At 34.9% G+C, this 18,945-nt stretch overlaps 1 protein-coding gene across 5 annotated transcripts in view; it reads right to left on the bottom strand.

Moving 5' to 3' along the window:
• Positions 1–18,945, bottom strand: part of Hdac9 (histone deacetylase 9) — a 924,083-nt gene that overhangs the window by 399,493 nt on the left and 505,645 nt on the right. For all 5 annotated transcript variants that reach the window (XM_033757109.1, XM_033757117.1, XM_033757124.1 and 2 more), the window contains one exon: positions 2,502–2,743. In XM_033757109.1, coding sequence (XP_033613000.1) covers positions 2,502–2,743 — 242 coding nt within the window. The remainder of the gene's footprint in view (positions 1–2,501; positions 2,744–18,945) is intronic.

Below are 18,945 nucleotides of genomic sequence, written 5' to 3'. Positions count from 1 at the left end.
ACTCTGGGGCATGCGGAAGGCACCTCTGTGTGCCAGCCATGACAGCCTCACAACTCCAAAGGGTACGGTGAGGAAACATTTCTGGTTACTCTTCATTTTAAAATCTGGCTGATATATCAGTCCTTTAATAGATGTATTTTAGATTATAAAACATCTAAAATAAGACTACATAACTCTGCTTCAATTCTGTTTTAGTATGAATTCTATACAGATTCAATGCTTCACCCAAAGATTCAATCCAATTGAATTTTAATCTCTCTTAGAAACCTAGAAAAGCATATGATTTAATTACCATAGCTACTCTTCTTACAAACATTGCAGAAATGAAGTATAAAAAAAGAAAGAAAACTTCAGCCCTCTATTTCCAGATGTTCTGGACCATAAGTGAGGCCGGGTGATTTAGGAGCTTTGGAGAAAGACAAGGCAAGACTACAAATCCTGGAGCAACTACTTACTGGCAGTGCGGCTTTGGAAAGTTACACTGTATCTTTCTTCCTCAGTTTACTATGTGGAAAAATGGCATAACAACATCTAATTCAACAGATGTTGATTGTTAAAGAAGCCAAAGATCCAAAAAGCTAAGTAGTTATCATGCACTGTCTTCCTCACATAAAATCTAATGGGATGTTAAAGGCATCACCTTTTAGCCTTATCCATAAAAAAGTAACACAACAAAATTAAACTGTTGAAAGAGAAAACAGCTTCCTAATTTAAAGGAAAAATTTAAATATGACTTCAATTTCTGAGAAAATTACATTACTTTGGAAAGTCAACTTAAAAGATAAATTTTCTCTTTTCATTATCTCATAATCCTTATTCTCTTCAGAGCCTCTTTTCTAACATTTTGCAGATGTCGATAAATCCACTCTATCATTTTGTTTGTGTCATAGAAAGTGTTATCTACTTGCTACACTTAGCTTTTGAGTGAAATCAAATATATTAACTTCTAAAAAACATAGTAATCTTATAGCTGTAACAGGCACCAAGCATAAGCTAATACTGCTAATAACTTAGCAGTATTGCTCTGTACTCAAGAAAATATGACTGACATATAGAACTGAATAGGTCCTTATGGGAAAGTATATAGATTTTACTTATACATCATTGCCATTCTAACATGTCTGGGAAGAGTGATGTAAAAGATCCCAAAATGAATATTTCTTTTACTATTTCAAAGGTTAAACTAAAATAGTGCCTCAGCATGCATTAAAAGATAAGTCTATAAAAAACTGAAGTGTACTTCAAATATATCTGGGAGCTACTGATTTCATAAGAGATGCAAAAGAAAATTCTCACTCTTCTTTTTGAGGTATCTCATAGATCAGTAATGATACAAGTATAATAAGAGTTGTTAATACAGATTGCTTTCTAAAAATATTTTCTTTATTAATATCTACTTGTACCACACTGAAATAAAGTTTTTCCAAACCAAAAAAGAGTCTTTAGTAAAATTCAGTAGTGAAATAAAAACATTTTCATATTGCATAGTGAGAAATTATATTTTATATCAGGTTGATTTTAGGAAAATAAGACTATTCAGGCCTTTTTGACTAAGGAAATATTTTATAAAACATAAAACAAAGGAAAAAAGAATTTTTATCTTCTGGAATACTGTAATATTAATGTGTTAAAATTATATGATATTAACAAAGATTAATTATCCATATCAACCCCACAACAGGGTTCTTGTACCTGATACCCAAGAAATAAAACACCTAGAAAACAGTCTAATAAAATATAACACATAATTTATTATACTAAACTATCATATATTTAAGTTATAGTTAATGATTTGGATATTAAAATTTTACTATAAATATGTAATATATTTCTCACTGCCATAATCAAATTAAATAACTAATTAATCCTGAAGATCTTTGATTTTAAATATCTCAACTAGTTGAAAAATTCATAAACAAAACTTTTTCTACAATATAACAAAAGAAAAAACACACATGTCTACAATAAATGTCTAGCAATAAATGGGACATCATTTAAAAATTCTGATATATATTCTCCTAAAATAATTTGAACAACTCCAATCTTAAATTTTCAACTATCTACAATCTATAAAAATAGTTGTATCAGCTTCTTCCATTAGAACTCCTTTCAGCTTTTTATGCTATTATTTTGAAAATGAAAGATTCCTTAGAAAGTTAAAATTGCCTTTCCAGGCTCATGGTTCTAGGTGGTAAGAAGACAGGGCAAATGAAGACACAGAACAGAACCTACACGTATGGGAAGCGACTATATTATTCCTTTCTAGTGATTCTATCGCTAAAGGATAAAATTGGCAGAGCCTTCTCCAAGAAGCAAAGTAATGTTTAGCAGGTACTTACCAATGTTCCCACTAGTAAAATCACAATTCCCTTCAAGCCATACATCTATATCTTGATCACAGTGAAACCTGCCCATCAGTGCTCCCACAGGAATGTGTCGTGCCCATGTCATGGTACAGATGCCCAGACTAAAAAGGTCACAGACACAGAAATATTTGCTACCTTGATGTGCTCCTGAAGCTGAGCCTGGTGCTGCCGCGTCAAGTTCTCATGCTGTTTCTGAAACTCTGCTATCAGGAGCTGCTTCTGGATTTGTTGCTGCTGCTGGATAAGAAGTAATTCTTGCTGCAGCTGCTTCTCACGGATGACAGGGTCCACCACTGGCATCATCATCCTGAGGTCAGTCCTTAGGTCTAAGGGTGAGATGGGCTCCAGGCCCACAGGAACCTCTGACTTCACATCCACTGAAAATCAGGAAAAAAGAGAGAGGGCAAGGGAACAGAAGGTTGGAAATTAGCACATAGATCTGCAAACAAACAAAAGATAAAAGATACCAGACCCTATTCAACAAATCTTATGTCCATGATTCTAATATGTAATTTCTTTATAATGATGAGTAAAAGTCTTTGTAAGTCAGTTTTGATAAATGGGTCATCTGCTGATTTTCACTCAGCAATTCATACTTTGATCAGGAATCTTTACAATTCTCCCTTTCAATGGGATGAGTGCAATTATTTATTGCTATCAAAATCATTCATAAAACTCATTCTACTGGATTCTTTACAAAAATTAAGTCAACTTGAGACCAAGAAATGGGACAATATTTAAGGGGAAAATGCCATACGCAAGAGAACTACTATAGCTAAATCTGTGAAAGTACTAACATTTTTTAAATAATTAGAATCAGGAGTAATATTCTACCTTAAAAAGTGAAATATTTAATGCAATGTGACCTAGCAGAGAAATATGGGACCTAGCAGAGAAAAAAAAAAAAACACAACTCTGTAAACCCAAATGGGAGAAACGGTGACTAACCAAATCAATGATGCCAGATCCATGCATTAAGAAGGGAAGGTAGCCAACTTTATAAGTGCTGGTTTATAAACAGTAATCACTTGTATCTCAGTAACCTCATTCCTAAAATAAACAAGGCAGAAGAAGTATGAGGAAACTTAAAGTAAGAATTTAACTGAGCCATTGAGGGAAGAAAGATATGAGGATTTGGGAATAACTTTGGAAGAATATATTAAAACTTGCAAAAATTAAACTAGATATTGTATATAAAATGTTTAGTACAACTTCAAGCAGATAAAAATGCTGCTTCTTAAAGGGGTAGTTTAAGTTGGAAAGCTCACAGACAGGGCAGATATCCAGATATACTAGTTATTTAGGGCTGGTGTCCATTCAGATTGACCAGTATTCATGTCAAAGAGGTTTTTAAATATTTTGAGTATGACCTCTATGCATGGCAATTGGGAAAGTTTTGCAATTAAATGAAACACGTTCCGTTAAAGGCAATAGGGATTTTGCAAGGGGAACTGGATTATATGGCTCTCCAAAAGAAGTAAGCCACTACTGAGATCTAAACAATTCTTGGTGGGGTAGAAAATTCAGACCTAGCAAAGGCAGAAATAACCAAATTATTTACTGAAAACTTATGTGAAAGACCTAAACATTCTGAGAACCAGAGTGATTCTGTAAATCAACTTTGACATGCAGGCTGCCAGCTTTTAAACTCTGCTCTAATATCTAAGTGTCTGTTCCTGCTCTTCTAACGACAACCCTGAGGATGTTATTAACTCCACTAGACCTCAAGGTCCCTCCCTGTGAAATGGAAATAATGACAACATCAGCAAAAACAAAGGTATTAAAAGGCTCAAGTGAGATCACTCATTCAATGTATTAACAGACCGGAGCCCATTCCTCATTTCAAGGCTTTGTTGTGTTTTTCTTATATAAAAATGGAAGCTTTCAGGGCCAGGGATTTAGTTCAGTGGCACCACACCTGCCTGGCAAGCACAAGGTCCCAAGTTTGATCCCTGGTACTGAAAGAAAAAAGAAAACTTTCTATATATTTAAATAAATGATCAATGATGAGTTGCTAAGAAAAATATATGGAGCAAATATGAAAGTAAAATGGTACATGATTTCTACTAAATATTAGAAAATAAAAAGTAGCAAAATATTTAGAAAAATAAAAGACCATACAAATCAGCAACTGAAAATCATCTTCACTAATAAAGAGATGCATAACATAAAGTGAAATATCAATATCTAACGATCAAATACTGCATATATAATTCCTGTATAGACATATTTCTGTGTGCAAATGGCCAATTATATACAGTCAGTACGTGACCAAATTATTTATTGCTAGTGACTGCCAATTGGTATAAAACTTCCACAAAATCAACTCTGTCACATATATCAAGAAGTGTTAAATATTTCTACCATCTGATTCATATTTTACAACTCTAGAAATATATCTTACAGAGACTATATTAATAGAGAAAAACAGTTCAGTGTCATGTCATTTACTGGACTGCTATTTGTACTATAATTGAAATCACCAACTATAAGGAAATGTCTAAGTAAAATATGTCACATCCACTTGGTAGAAAAATATGCAATCTCCAAAAATAATATTTATGAAGCATTAAAAATGCTATTATAACATTAAGTGAAAAAGTAATAAATGTGACATTTATGCTATAATAACAATTTTAAATACCTAAGTATAATTAATTTTGTCAATATACATTTGCTGAGTCTCTTAAAATCTCAGTCTTCATATTCCATGTTGGAGTTTAGTGGTTCATTTTATTTTTTAAGATAAAAATCTCAGCCCTACCCAAGCACATATACTGAGCTTTTTAATCGCACTAGTCTGTGACTTCTAATAACAAAGACTAGTGATATAGATAAGAGTACAATCTCAAAGGAAATATGAATGATTCTTCCCCTTCTACTTTTCTGTATTCAAAATTGCAACTAACTCTTGCAAGCATCTTAGACTTAGAGATTCCAGGTTGGTGACTACAAAGTTAATATTCCACATGGATTTAAATATATTTTCTGTGAGTTACAAAAGCATAACATATAGATGCTAAGGCTTCAAATATTAAAGCATTAAATGAAATGTCTTTGCATGTCATCTGCATTGTATGTCTATGTGCATATAGACATATGAAAAACACAGGTTACTGTTCAATTCACTGACTAGAAATTTGCACTGATGGTATTTCATGTGACACTTTAATGAAAATGGGAAAATAATTCATTAACAAACTATAGTTTGATAGACAGTGTCTTTTAAAAACACGCTATTTGTGAAATGAAAGAAGTTAACTGTGACAATTTTGGAAGCAAATGTGAATGATGCCCTCTAAGATTTCTCACTGCAATGCCCAATGTGAGATTTTCAGGCCAGACTCTGGAACACCGCAGTAACATGAGACTTTGAGCACTAACTTAAAGAGTTGGCATAATTCCAACAAAAAGCCATGGTTGTCAATGATATATTTCATTTTTACACTAAAACGGCCAAACTATAGCCTTCAGGTTTTACATGGAAATCCCAATAAACAAAAGTCAGAATTTAACCCTATAAAGACAAATGTGAAAATTCAAAAGATCCCCAGGTCTCTTCTTGTTGGCATTCCTATTATCCATAAACTACAAACATGAAACCCTTAAAAAAAATAAGAAGATAAGAAAAAAATCCAACTCTCTGAAACAGTTATTGTAAACCTCAAAGGATAATTTGACTTCTTACCCTGCTATCCCAACAGAAATGATTGTGTCTAACTGCTTGCCTTTGTTCAGAGACTAATCACTAAATTGTGAAAAATCACCCTCAACTTACAAAAACTGCTCTTGATTATAAATAATTGCCCAAGACTGAAAGAAAGCGGCAGGCAAGATCCCAGTCTTTCATCCAATTTATTCAGCAGCAATCCACATTCCATTTGTCTAGACTAAATATAGCAGCGTTTATACAAGAAATCAATAGTGCTTACAGAGAGGAGAGCAAAGGCATGAATATTTCATCAAACTCAGAAAGAAATGGCAATCAGCAAACTGATGGCTCAGTATAGGTCATCTTTGGCCTGCTGAATTGGTTCCTGCTACTTGGACAATAGCTCATCTCTGCCTAATCATAATCATATCATAGCTGTTCTTTCTATTTTTAGCACTAATTGCATTGTGGGTGACAAAGGCTCATCCTCTTCCAAAAGGAATGTTGGGTTTTTCTTACATCTTTTGTGACAGGCTGACAAGCCTCCCAAGAAGCAGTGATGGTAACATGATACGAGGCTTCAACAAGTTAGTCACTTTCAAATCACATAGTATGAAAGAAAGGCATTGCCTATATCTGCTATGTATCATAATTAATTTAAATTTAAAGAGGAAAAATTAACTACTGGTTTTAACAGTAGGTAAAAGGAGTCATCTCTGTTCACAAAATTCCTTGTTTGAGAATATGCAAAATTCTTCACAAATTACTCAGAACAGGTGGTCCGTGATATATATGTTGGAAGTTGATGGCAACAAATACAGCATTAGTTATAAATAAATCATGTCATATTTTTCATAGGTTTCAAAACTTCATGGCCTGAGAAAAAACCACGGAATAACTAGCTTTGTTAGGGCTTGTCTTATTTGTCTGAGATTAGAAATACATGCAGATACTATTGTATATTCTTCTCATTATTGTATACCAAATGCCCAATCAAAACATTTCTACATGTATTTTAACTTGTCTTAATTATCACTATACAAAGTTCTGTTCATTCATTTTTCACAGCACTTATTTATTTGACAGTTATACCTTACTGTTTAACATTTATGAACTGTTATTAAGCGTTTTTAGTTTTTAATAAACTTGCATTTGGAAAAGCTCCCATTTCAAAATCAAAACAAAATCTCAGGTCATTTAGATGTTTACAATAATTACACTTATTTAAGTAACATGTTCAGTTTAAATAAATTTCTGGGATAAATATGTCTTTTTTAACTCTTAAAGCTGTTAAAACATCAATGCAGAGAGGTATGGACAATCTGGCAGCATGGAATGTTTCTTAATTCTTCACTTTAAGTATCGTTATCATGTCACAGATAAGTCGGGAGAATTTTCTTATGTTCAAGAATAGGATGCTGCTACCTTTTCAGGTGGCTTGCAAACAACAAGGTATCAATTTTAAGAAAGTTTCCAGTGAACAACTTGTAAATCACAGAGATGAAAACATTACAGGTACATACAAATTTGTCCATTTACAACCATCTCTGTAGCTGAAGACTGTTAACAGTGTTAGAAAAGCAGTAGAGTTCAAACTACAGTTTTTCACACAATAAAATGTGCCGAAATATAAATATTTGTGTGTCAATGATTTAGTTAATTTTCCATTCAAAAAACTGCTAAAGTTAGAACACTCTTTAATAATCTCAGTTAATATTCATAATTATAGAGTCTACAACTCAGGACACATTATCAGTAATATTGCCCAGAATTCTTTATATCAATGAATGGTTGTTCACAACCACTAGCAAGGGGACATAGTATGTAAAATATCTAAATTTGGGTAGAAACAAATGCTGCTCTGATCATCTATTTAGCCTTTTCTATTCTGCCTTTTCATGCTTAGCAACCTATAAGTATTTGGGCCTGATGGTTTTATTCACTGCAAGAGCCTATTTCCTGAGCTGTTTTCTGCTTTAACATCATCAAATTAAATATGTAGTTAATATCACTACTAGTTCAGGATCTGGAAAAGATTGTGAAATAGTTGCCTTACACACATGTAATCAGGAAATCATCAAAGTTTGGCTCATAATAATAGTTTAAGTGCATGGCACGGTATGCAGGAGACCCTCTAATATAAAATGTCAACAGGAGTAGACATCTATCATTAACTTCTCATGCCTGTTTCCTTATCACACACTTTAATTTTTCCATAATAGGCTGGTTCTAGTAAAATACCTCAGCATGTATACTTATGATATACCATGTCATCTCTGAAACTCCAATCAATACCAAGATGTACACTGACCCTAGCTTATGAGGTCCTGCCAAAGAGATTACCTTCTCTCTTTGTTGTGCTATATCATTCCTGTCATTTTCATCATTTTGGGCCAAAAGAAAATGAGTAAGGAACAATTTATTTAGTGACACCCAATACTAATCAGGAGGCTATCTGGGTTAAAGTCACTGTAAACCAAACTCTTTGTATGCACATACACAATTACATCGGTCACTTGGTCAGCTAATGTAAGTACAGCTTTCACTGTTACACTTTCTTGAACAGAAATTGAAGAGGTCTCGAGTATGGTGTGAAAGAAGATCCATGAATAGCACATTATAGTCTTTGTCCTAATCACAACCCCTCATGTGTGAGATCATCGGCCTCACCTGGAAGAACCTTGAACACAGCACCTACCGTTCTGAGAATCTAGGATTCTAGTTTCCCTGCTATTTCCTTGCTATTGCTTAGCCCTCAAGAATTCAGACTTTATTTCCACACCAGTTTATATTTCCTTCTTGTAACGAAGCCAGCTCCTAACCTCCCTGAGATATGAAGAGGTTGATGTCAGTCCTCTACAACAATGGAGCAAGGGGTGGAGCCTCCTAACTTGACTACAGAGCAAGTACTAGGGAGGGTGACAGAAAATGGAAAACAGGCTTTTTCTCAATGTTACCAGGTTCAAAATCCACCAACGGGGAGTTCATCATTGGTGTTCAGTTCTGTTTCCACCAGCCTTCAGGGTAGTAAAAGGGCCATCATGTATACCAGGCCAAAACAAATGTTTGATGTCATTGCCTGGAAAGAGGGACTGGAACTATGGTGGTGCCATGGCAGGAAAACTCTCTCACTTCTCTCTCTCTGGGGACATCACCATCTTGCTCCTTGGGCTGCAGCTCACTGAATACCTCCACTCCCAGGACGCTGCTCCTGCCTTGCACAGAGCTCTGGGTACAGGAGCTCCCCTGAGATTCAAGCTTGAGGAGGTCACAGGCAAGGTGGGGCAGTCAGCTCTAACAGGTTGTTGAACAAGTCTGTTTCTTAATTTTCTTCCTCCAATCCAGGTCTTGTGTTTTGCATTGGGTCTCCTATGCCACTTTTGACCGATAAAACTCAGGACAGTCAGATTTTCACCCCAAGTCCATAGGCTCCTCTTCTGCTACTTTGCTTTAGAGAAAGCCCATTTCTAACCCAGTATCCCTTTGTGCCTTTTATACTATGTCTTATCCATATATCTTCCTCCCATATTGATTTAACTTGACAAACATTTCTGAATGTATATTATTATTTTGCTAAATGTCAGGGAAATAAAAAGGAGTAGTATGACACAGTCCTTCCTTTCCGGAGCTCACAATGAAGTGCATATAATCCAGAAGTGAGCAGAGAAGGACAGGAAGATCAGGCATGGTAGTGGGAGGAAGGCATAAGACAGGCACACAACTGCAAAATAGTGTACTATGCTATGTGTTACAGAGATTTTATTTTTTTTAAGCCACTGATCGCTCCAGATAGAATGAAAAAGGGCTTTCCAAACTAAGCATGTTTGTCTGGCCCTCCCTATGCCATTAAAAAGGCAGTAAGTGAACTCAGGGTGGGTTAGGATGCTTAATGGAAAAGATAAAGGAAGTTGCACACGGCCTGGTGTGACCGGGCTCTGTTAGGCACAGGCAGGAGACAACTACGTCACAAAGCATGCAATGTGGTAGAAGCTTTGGCCACCAGGGTCAGACCATAGAGATAAGTGATTCAACCAGCAGTAGCCTCTAAGTTTATTCCCTTGTAAAATCTGACCTACTTAGCTGTGAGAAGTAAATGAAAGTAAAATGAGTTTCCTTATCTTCTTTTGTTAGTACTAATTGACATCAGATGTTTTAAAGGAGGAGAAAGGCACAAAAAATAGTTTATGTGGTAGAAATGAAAAGCACTGGAATGAGAGAGACCAAAGGGAGTCAATCTCCCCTACTCTCTTTTTCTACCTCACTCAGACAAAAGAATTAAAACTCTGGAAGTGGAGGAAACAAAAAGAGTAATGTACGGAGGAGATTCTTTCAGATTAAAAATCACTGCACTGGTAAATAAAAGAAATTAAGTCATTTTCTTCCTTCAACGATATGGAAGTTATTTTAAAACCACTTAAATACTTCCCTCTCCACTATCACCGCCTATCCCTCCACTTTAACACTGATCCACATAATTTTTGTAATTCAAGTAGTTTCATAATTCTATGGGTTTTTTTTCTTTATATTCTGCTGCTGTATCATGTCCTGGCTGAGGACACAGCCATGTCTGATGCTGCCTGTATTTTGTTCCACTAGTCCTTTTCCTCAGGAACTATACACAGCTTCTCTCCTTAAATACTACATCATCTAAAGAAAGTACCTAAAGAAAGTGCCTCTTCTAAAGAAAGAGACTGTCGAGAGATATGCACATCTAAAATAACATTGAAGCCACTGTCCTTATACTATAAGGAGGTTGACATGTCATTTTTCATTCACTCTCTTGATTTAGCAAGTATTTTTAAACCCTATTAAATGTCACAACAGTTTCTAGCCAACAAGAAACACCATTGCTGCCTTCAAGAAACTCAAGAAACTCTGTTGTAACTGACATGATGCAGTTAGGGCTGACGTGGTGCTCTTCTGGCAGCCCTCCTGGACCTGCTTTTATTTTTCTCTCTCAGCTCTCTGTTGTAATCCCTTCCACACCAGGGGCTTTATTTGCTTCCTACATGGTGATAATCCTATCTTTGGCCTAAACATCAATTCCAAATGTGTATCCCATATGTACACGTACCGTGGGCACTCTCTATTTAGCTATCTCACATGTCTTTCTCAGTAGCCCTTGTGTCAAATACTGCAGCCAGATGAGAAGCATGGAAGTGATATATTACTTCTTTCTCTCAATTACTATGTAATTCATCCTCAGGAATGATCTTTCCTGCTCTTAACATATTTCTGAAATTGCCAAGCTGTCTCCATTGAAACTGCTTGTTTCATTGACACAGTCTTCTGTCACTCTTCTCACTAATACCCATCAGTGCAGCCCCTGCTTTTCCACATGGCTCTGTTTCTCTGTGGGTATTTTCTTCCTTCCTGTGTTTCCTTCCTCAGCTCCACCAATTCTCCCTTCTACCTGAGCCACATAGATATTCTTTCCATTCTTTAAACAGGCTATGTTCTCCAAAGTTTCAGAGATTTTCCAGGTATGTTCTCTTCTTAAAGCCTTTTCCTGAAAATCCCAACCTATTTTTCTAGACTAACTCTTACTTATCTTCCATATCTAGGCTAAAAAATGTCTTGATGCACACTCTCATTGAGTTTTCCAAATAAAATGGGTAATTCTTTCTCTAACATTTGCTCATCAACCTTTACCACTATTCTACATTCTGTGAGGGCAAAGACCATGTTTTCAGTTCCTACTACAGCATGAAAACATAGCAAGGCCTCTGCACATTCCTGTAATTAATTAATTAATTAATGAAAGGCAGTCAATATGAAAACAACATCAAAAACAAATGTGCACATATATGTGTATAAATTCACACAGACACAATTGAAATCCTAAGGCAAGTATTTCTTGAGCTGCTAGAGTTCCGATGTATACTACTTTACCACCTAAGTTATTGATAGGTGAGTATTATCAATTATTCTGGCAAAAGTAAGTATTTGAAAATAATATCAAAAGTTTTTCCTTCCAAGGTATCATTTCACATTTTACAGACACCAATGTATCTCTTATAAGTCAATGTGTTTACATGTCACAACCATCAAAGTAGGGCAGGAGAACATAGAGGAAAAATAAAAGCCATTTAAGCTGTTTACCTGTGCAGGGATCAAGAATAGGCCATATCCTAAATTATCTAAACAATAATGCCCATTTTCATGAATGATTATCCCATTTTACACTCTGATAAAATTAGATCAAAATTAGCAGATTATAGAATTTAATTTTTCAAATCTCTAATATGAAAGGTGAAGAATTAAATCAATAAATATAAAGAAACCTCAACTTATTTAATCAGAATTTTTTGACATTTTATGAATAATGCTCTGTCATTTACTTAAAGCTTTTCATTAAAATTTATAGTCTCGGAAGGTATCATTTTTCTGGAAAATTAAAATATTAATTTTGAATGTGCCTTACATCCAAAATGGGAAATTAGAAAAACAGTAATATAGCTTTAGTTTGATAACAATGTTATCCAAATTTTACTTTGGTAATGCAAATATTCCTATGCTGATTTTTCATCATTAATATTTATGATAGCACCTTCATAATGATTTAGTAAATTAGAAAGAATTAGTAAATTATCACACATTAAAAGGATAATTTTATAAGAATTATTTAAAGTAGTTAAATGTGAAATAAACTTCATCCTTAAAAGTCTGTTGCAGTCACAAATAACCAGTTTCTTAAAGTTCACTAATATGAAGCATAAATGAAAAGAAAATAAATGCAAAAAGCAATCTGGGCTCTGATTTACTATTTTCTTATTTCCCAAGGGTCTGAACAGGAAATAAAAATAACCACAAATGACTAAAATATCAGTTGGCCTTGAAATATCAACATTTAAGTTAAGACAAGCTAACTTTTTAATCAAAGCCTTTACTATTTTGATTTACTTAATTCAGACTCCCTCCTTGCAAATCTGCTTTTGAATTAAACAGTCATAACAAACCATAATACAAACATGAACTGCCAACTAATTTGTAATACACACAGTTCTAAATTACTGCAACGTTTCCTAGTTCTTTACTATAGTATATGGAAACTGAGTAAAAGCTTAATTCAATTCCTTGCACTCTGGAAAACAAAATCAAACCAATTTATGTGACTTTTAAGGTAATGGAGGTAAGACTCTAATCCACATTATTTTGTAATTTGAGATAAAAATTTAATCTGATATAAATATACCTACAAATGAAGCTTTGAGTGGATGCAAAAGTTTTTAGCATTTTAAAACAGAAACTAAGTATTCATCTAAAAGCATTATTTATTCAGTCATATAGTAAAATTCCTCAACTGAAAGCTAGAATAAATTGAAATCTAGAATAAAGCTAGAATAAAGCAAATCACAATGAAGACAAAATGCCTCCTTGTCTATATTTTTCTACAGCTTATATTTTCTACTGTTACAGACAAGTTCTAAATTATTGCTATTTGCAAGTGGTTAACAAAATTTCCCTATTACAGAAACCTAATATCAGAGGCAGAGAATTCCCTTGTAACTCCAGAACCTAGTACATCATGTTGCATATAACTTTAAAGTAAAAACTGGCTGAACAAATGACTCTTAGCAGACACCTTAGAACTATTTTTTTAACAAATCTAACTTGTTTACAGAGCAAATTAAAATTTTCAGAATGTCTCTGCACTCTTCTTTCAGGAACCCTCATTCACAGAGTCATATAACTGCATGGTAGGTTGATAAGAAAGACAAAATTTTATTGGTTCTTGAACCTTAGTAGCAAGACACAATAACTGTAAAACAGTACAAAAGAACCCAATATTCTCTGAAGCCTTCAATGCTCAACATATTTAAGAGAATAACATACATTCAACAAGGCAGAAAACCTGTAATCCCAGCTACTCAGGAGGCTGAGGCAGGAAAATTGCAAGTGCAAGGCCAGCCTAGGTGATATGGGAGATCATATTTCAAAAAGAAAAAGAAAAGGAAAGAAGAAAGGAGATAAAAATTTAGAGCAAAAATGCTGTGTATCGTGTCTCCCTGTTTTTCCTCTTTGACTCAGAATGTCTTTTCCTTATTTCCTCCCTAATCTTTCCATTCTGTAGAATGGGAATAGGGCTTTAACCAATACATTCTATTTTTACCCAAGAACTCGGCTGTTTCCTAAATTCTCAGGAACTATTTCTTACAGAAAGAAACAAACAAGTCTTAGATTCCCAATAACGTCTTCCAATATAGAACTTCACTGGCTCTTACAAACACTTCTTTAAACAGCTGGATACTTTCTTCATATAAAATCTTGTGACTAAGTACCAACGTATAAAACAAGCACAAATGCAAATGTTTGGGGGGATAGGAGGAGAAACTAATGTCCTATCCACTCATTTCCTTCTCTGCTCCTTCTCTCTGGGAACCCAGGAACTCAGTTTGAAAATCACTGTTCTAAGGGCATTGTCTCTGTCTTTATTTTGCTGGATTCAAATCAAGAGCAAATCACATTACTGCTCTTTCAAAGAACAATGTATTCTTATTTTAAGTGAACTGGAATTGTAGAAATTTGAAAATTCTGAATTGAAAATAAGTTTATATTTAAATGCAATTTAGAAAATTAAGTGAATGTTAAAACAGAAATTCCTCTAACCGTGCATAATTTCAAAGTTTGCCAAACCAAGTGTCTTGGCAGCTAGATTTATGTTATTGCCACATGGTGGCACCACTTTTGCTTGTAAATAGAAATATCCATTATCCTGGCTATGTGAGTTTTAAAATGTGTGAGTGTTCAGGATTCAAGCATTCTAACAAAATGTGATTTCCCTAGACTGATTCCAAATTTGTCTTTCCAAAATTGGAAAAAAAGATAAGATATAAGGCCATACTGTTGTTTGGTTGGGGAGTTGTTTTAGTATTTAAATGATGGAGTCAACACTAATATAGCACATAGAATATATCAAACACTGCTCTGAATGCTTTATAAAATAAGTGTCAATGCATCTGTTCTTTAAATGATGAGGTTGTGCTATCTGGCAACATTTCCAGCAGATGGGATTATGATTCTCATTTGCAGGTGAGGAAAATGCAAGTCACATAGGAACATGGCCAGGGTCACAGGTGCCGAGGCATCTAGCTGTGGTCCAAGATCTTCATCACTCCATTCGGACTCTTCTTCAGCTGCATGAAATAAATGTTGTTTTATCCACACAATTTGGATCATAGCCCCGTATAAATGAAGCTGAAATTGTTTTCATAAAATAGTATTACATATCTTTAGAAGAAAAGCAATACTTGTAATGGCCAAAATATCCCATGAATAGATGTGTAACCGAACCCCTTTCAGTATATTCTGATGCATTCATATATTACCAGGTGAGCCTAAAGCATCTTTCTTGAAGTGTGTTTGAATGCTCTTTTTTAAGAAACAATTCTGTACTTAAAAATTCCAAATTTAGAATTTCATAATTTTCTTTTTCTTTTATCTGTAAAAAATTGTGTTGTCTAGATGATTTACCTCCCAATGCTGTTAAATACCAAAAATAAATAAAAAAATAAATAAATAAAAATAAAAATTCAGTGAGACTTTATTGTCTCCAAGCTGTGAATCTACAGATGCAGAGGTAAAGACTGACTAATAATGAAGTCTTCTTTGGTACTTTATTAACTAAATCCCATTGGATTATTTCAGAACTAGAGATACTGAAACATAATTAACTGTAAACACTATTAATGAGGTTTGAGTGTGTTGTTCATAAACTTTTAGATTTTTTTTAATGGAAGAAAGTAGTAACAATAAAATAAGAGGCAGCTGCTTTTTGACAGTGTGAGAAAAGATTTGACAGGAAGGACTGTAGCGGCATTTTTTTTTTTCTAATTCCAATGCTTTTGTTGGTTCCTGTGCATTATGAAAGTGAATTATTGGCCATAAAAGCATAAATTAATAAACAGAATGATCTACCTCAAAAAAGAGCCCAGAGCTGTCAGAAAAATCGATTTTTCAAATATATTTCTGTGCATTAACTAAAGACATCCATAATTTGGCATAAGAAAATGTAATCTCTTTTCATATGGCTTCTATTTAATTAGACTGTCATTAAAACTTCTATTTCTGGTGAAACTCGGTATCTGTTTATAGAGCCAGCCTGTATTAAGAGAACTGTCAGCATTACAGAAGCATCTGAGTATTTCAAACCTAGCCTTGAGATGCCCAGTCTGCAATCTGAAGCAGAATCTATGTATAAGGAAAAAGCATAAGAATTATAAATAAAAAGTACTATAAATAAATATAACTCTGTAGACCTGAGAGCAACAAACTGTTCCCAGGACAAATCCAGCTTGTCTTCTAATTTTTTACAGCTAGTGGCCTCAGAATGATTCTTACATTTTAAACAGTTGAGGGAAACTGTAAAAACAGAAAAATATTTTATAACATATGAACATTAAATGAAATTCAAATTTCAGTGTTATAAATAAAGTTTTATTGTAACATAACCATTCCCATTCATTTATGTATTACCAACAGCTACTTTTGCACTATCAACTCAAAGTTTATATATGTAGCTGGTATATCTTATAGAAGTCAATACTTGAATGAGTTCAACAAAAGAATGTTTGGAAATTAAAGAATATGGTGTTTCTTTGACATTTAAATTTTTGTTAATGACGTGTGGGCTGATTTTGTTTATACTAAATATTTTAAAACCTTGAAGTTTTAAAGAGTCATCATATGTATCTCAAAGTTGCAATAATAATATTACAATGTTGGCTATTATATCCTAGTGACAGATCTTTAGCCAAACCACTAAAAAGTTTGGTGCCTCAAACAAAACAGGCCTAGTAGTTAAGCACTGTGAGAAAAAAGAAAAACTTATGGAAAAATAAACTACCCAAATGTTCTTCCAGATATTAATGTAATTTTAAATTAAGGAAAGTAACCAAATTCATAGTAAATACACTTCCAATCATAGAGTTTAATACAGCCATTCTGAATCAAAGGTTTTCACTTATTTTCCACAGAATTCAAAACATAATTCCGATTAGACCAGTAGAATATTCAGCAACTTAAAAAATTAATTTGTTATATAAAATCTTAAGTTCAAGTTTTTTTAAAAAAGATGTAAATCAAAGGTTTAGAACTTGTAACTCTTGAAATAAAAAAACAAAACAAAAACAACTTTAGTACAGTGAGCAGAGGGAAAGGGAGGGCAGCAAAAGGAGCCAAAGGGAAAGAGGGAAGGCAGGGGAAGGGGACGAGGGAGAGAGGCGGGAGAGAACAAAAGAAGATGCACTCTTTATCCTAAAAGAACCGCCCTTGCATAGGAGTTGTTCAGGTTTATTCACCTTGTTGGGTGGAAGACAAGTATGGAGAAAAAACCCCACGTGCTTCTCGAAATCAGTAAGGAAATTCGAGCTGCCACATCAGCCATGTCTCCACTACACTTACAGAGGCACTGGTTGGGCCTATTTCCCCTGGGCAGACTGGGTATGATGCAGGATATTGTCATAGCCAAGGTTCAGAAATTTCTGGGCATGTCTGGAGAGCAGGTGGGGCGGCACAGCAGATGTCCATTTGCGTGAATGACAAAGGTACCTCCTAAGAAAAACTCATCTCCCTCAAAGAGGAAGTTGGGCCCAACACGTTGACCTGACAACCAAGAGCAGCACCTAAGGGATAGTTTGATTCTAAGTATCTGGTACACTTCTCAATGCACTCTCTCCTCTGGGTCTCAGGGTTTCGAGCTTAGCTTTCACCTAATAAGTAGTGCTGAAAATGCTTTCAATAATAGCCATTGTTAAAACCAAATCTTTGTCTTACTTGATTATCTCAGGCATGAAATACATTTGTCTTGAAGAATAAAAATATGAATAAATTAGCCTGTCAGTCTTCTCAGTCTCTGGCTAATGCCCAACATCTTGCCAAAGGATAGAAAGAAGCAGGATACAGCAAAAAGAACATGAAGATCACAGCTCTGATTTATATGGCTCTACCTCTATGGGCCTTGGGTTCCCCTGGTACAAAGCAAATAAGCTAAAATAGCAAGTCCCAAGGGAATCTGTAGTGCCCAGGCTATTCCCTCCCACTCCATAACTATATATAATGGGTGCATATTACTTTATTTTATTTTTTAGTCTCTATGAAAAAGTATACCTCGCAAGAGAAAAATGACTGCTGACCTTCACTGACCTCTTTGGGTAAAGCAGTAATCAAAAGATCATATGCAGATGATAGAGAAACAGAAGGGTCCCACGGCAGAAGGCAGTGGCCTCCACCAAATAAGCAATGACAGACAACTGAATGCAGCAACTCTTGAGGAAAAACTTTATCTAATTAAAAATTACCCGAAGGCAAGGTTTTCCTATGATATAAAACTCAATTATGGTCAAAATAGTTTCATTCCTTGATTGCAGTGTTTGAAAACTTCTCATCAAACCTTCCATTATAAACAGAAAATTGTTACTTTCTATTTTGTGTTTCAGCAAAAATATATCTTTTTTCTACAACAGTTGATTCTCAAGAGGGTATGATATACAAAAATATCTATTTTTTGTAACTCACTGCTATGAAAATAAAAGCACATTTTCCTGAAGTTAAATTTTACTATAGGGAAGGGGATTTAGCTCAGTGGTTCTGGCACCCAAGGACCTGAGTTTGATCCCTGGTACCAAAAAAAAAAAAAAAAAAAAAAAATTACTATAAAGCAACACAATATTCAGTTTTAAAAAAACTGTAACTATTGGCGTGCGAGCTCCCGGCCTGCGCGGGAGCCCCCGGCCTGCGCGACAACAGACCAGGAAGGCCCCAAAGACCCCAGAGGGGTTTTTTTTTTCAGCTACCTGCCTGCCTGCCTGCCTGCGATCACCCGGCGGCGTGTGCACGAGCTCCCGGCCTACGCGACAACAGACCCAGGAAGGAAGGTAGCCGCGCGGGCGCCCTTGAAACACCCACACGACACCCCCCCCCCCCCGT

This window comes from Fukomys damarensis, unplaced genomic scaffold (assembly GCF_012274545.1).
Source record: "Fukomys damarensis isolate Sample0158 unplaced genomic scaffold, DMR_v1.0_HiC HiC_scaffold_4, whole genome shotgun sequence".
Lineage (NCBI taxonomy): Eukaryota > Metazoa > Chordata > Mammalia > Rodentia > Bathyergidae > Fukomys > Fukomys damarensis.
This window is presented reverse-complemented; position numbering and strand designations above follow the sequence as displayed.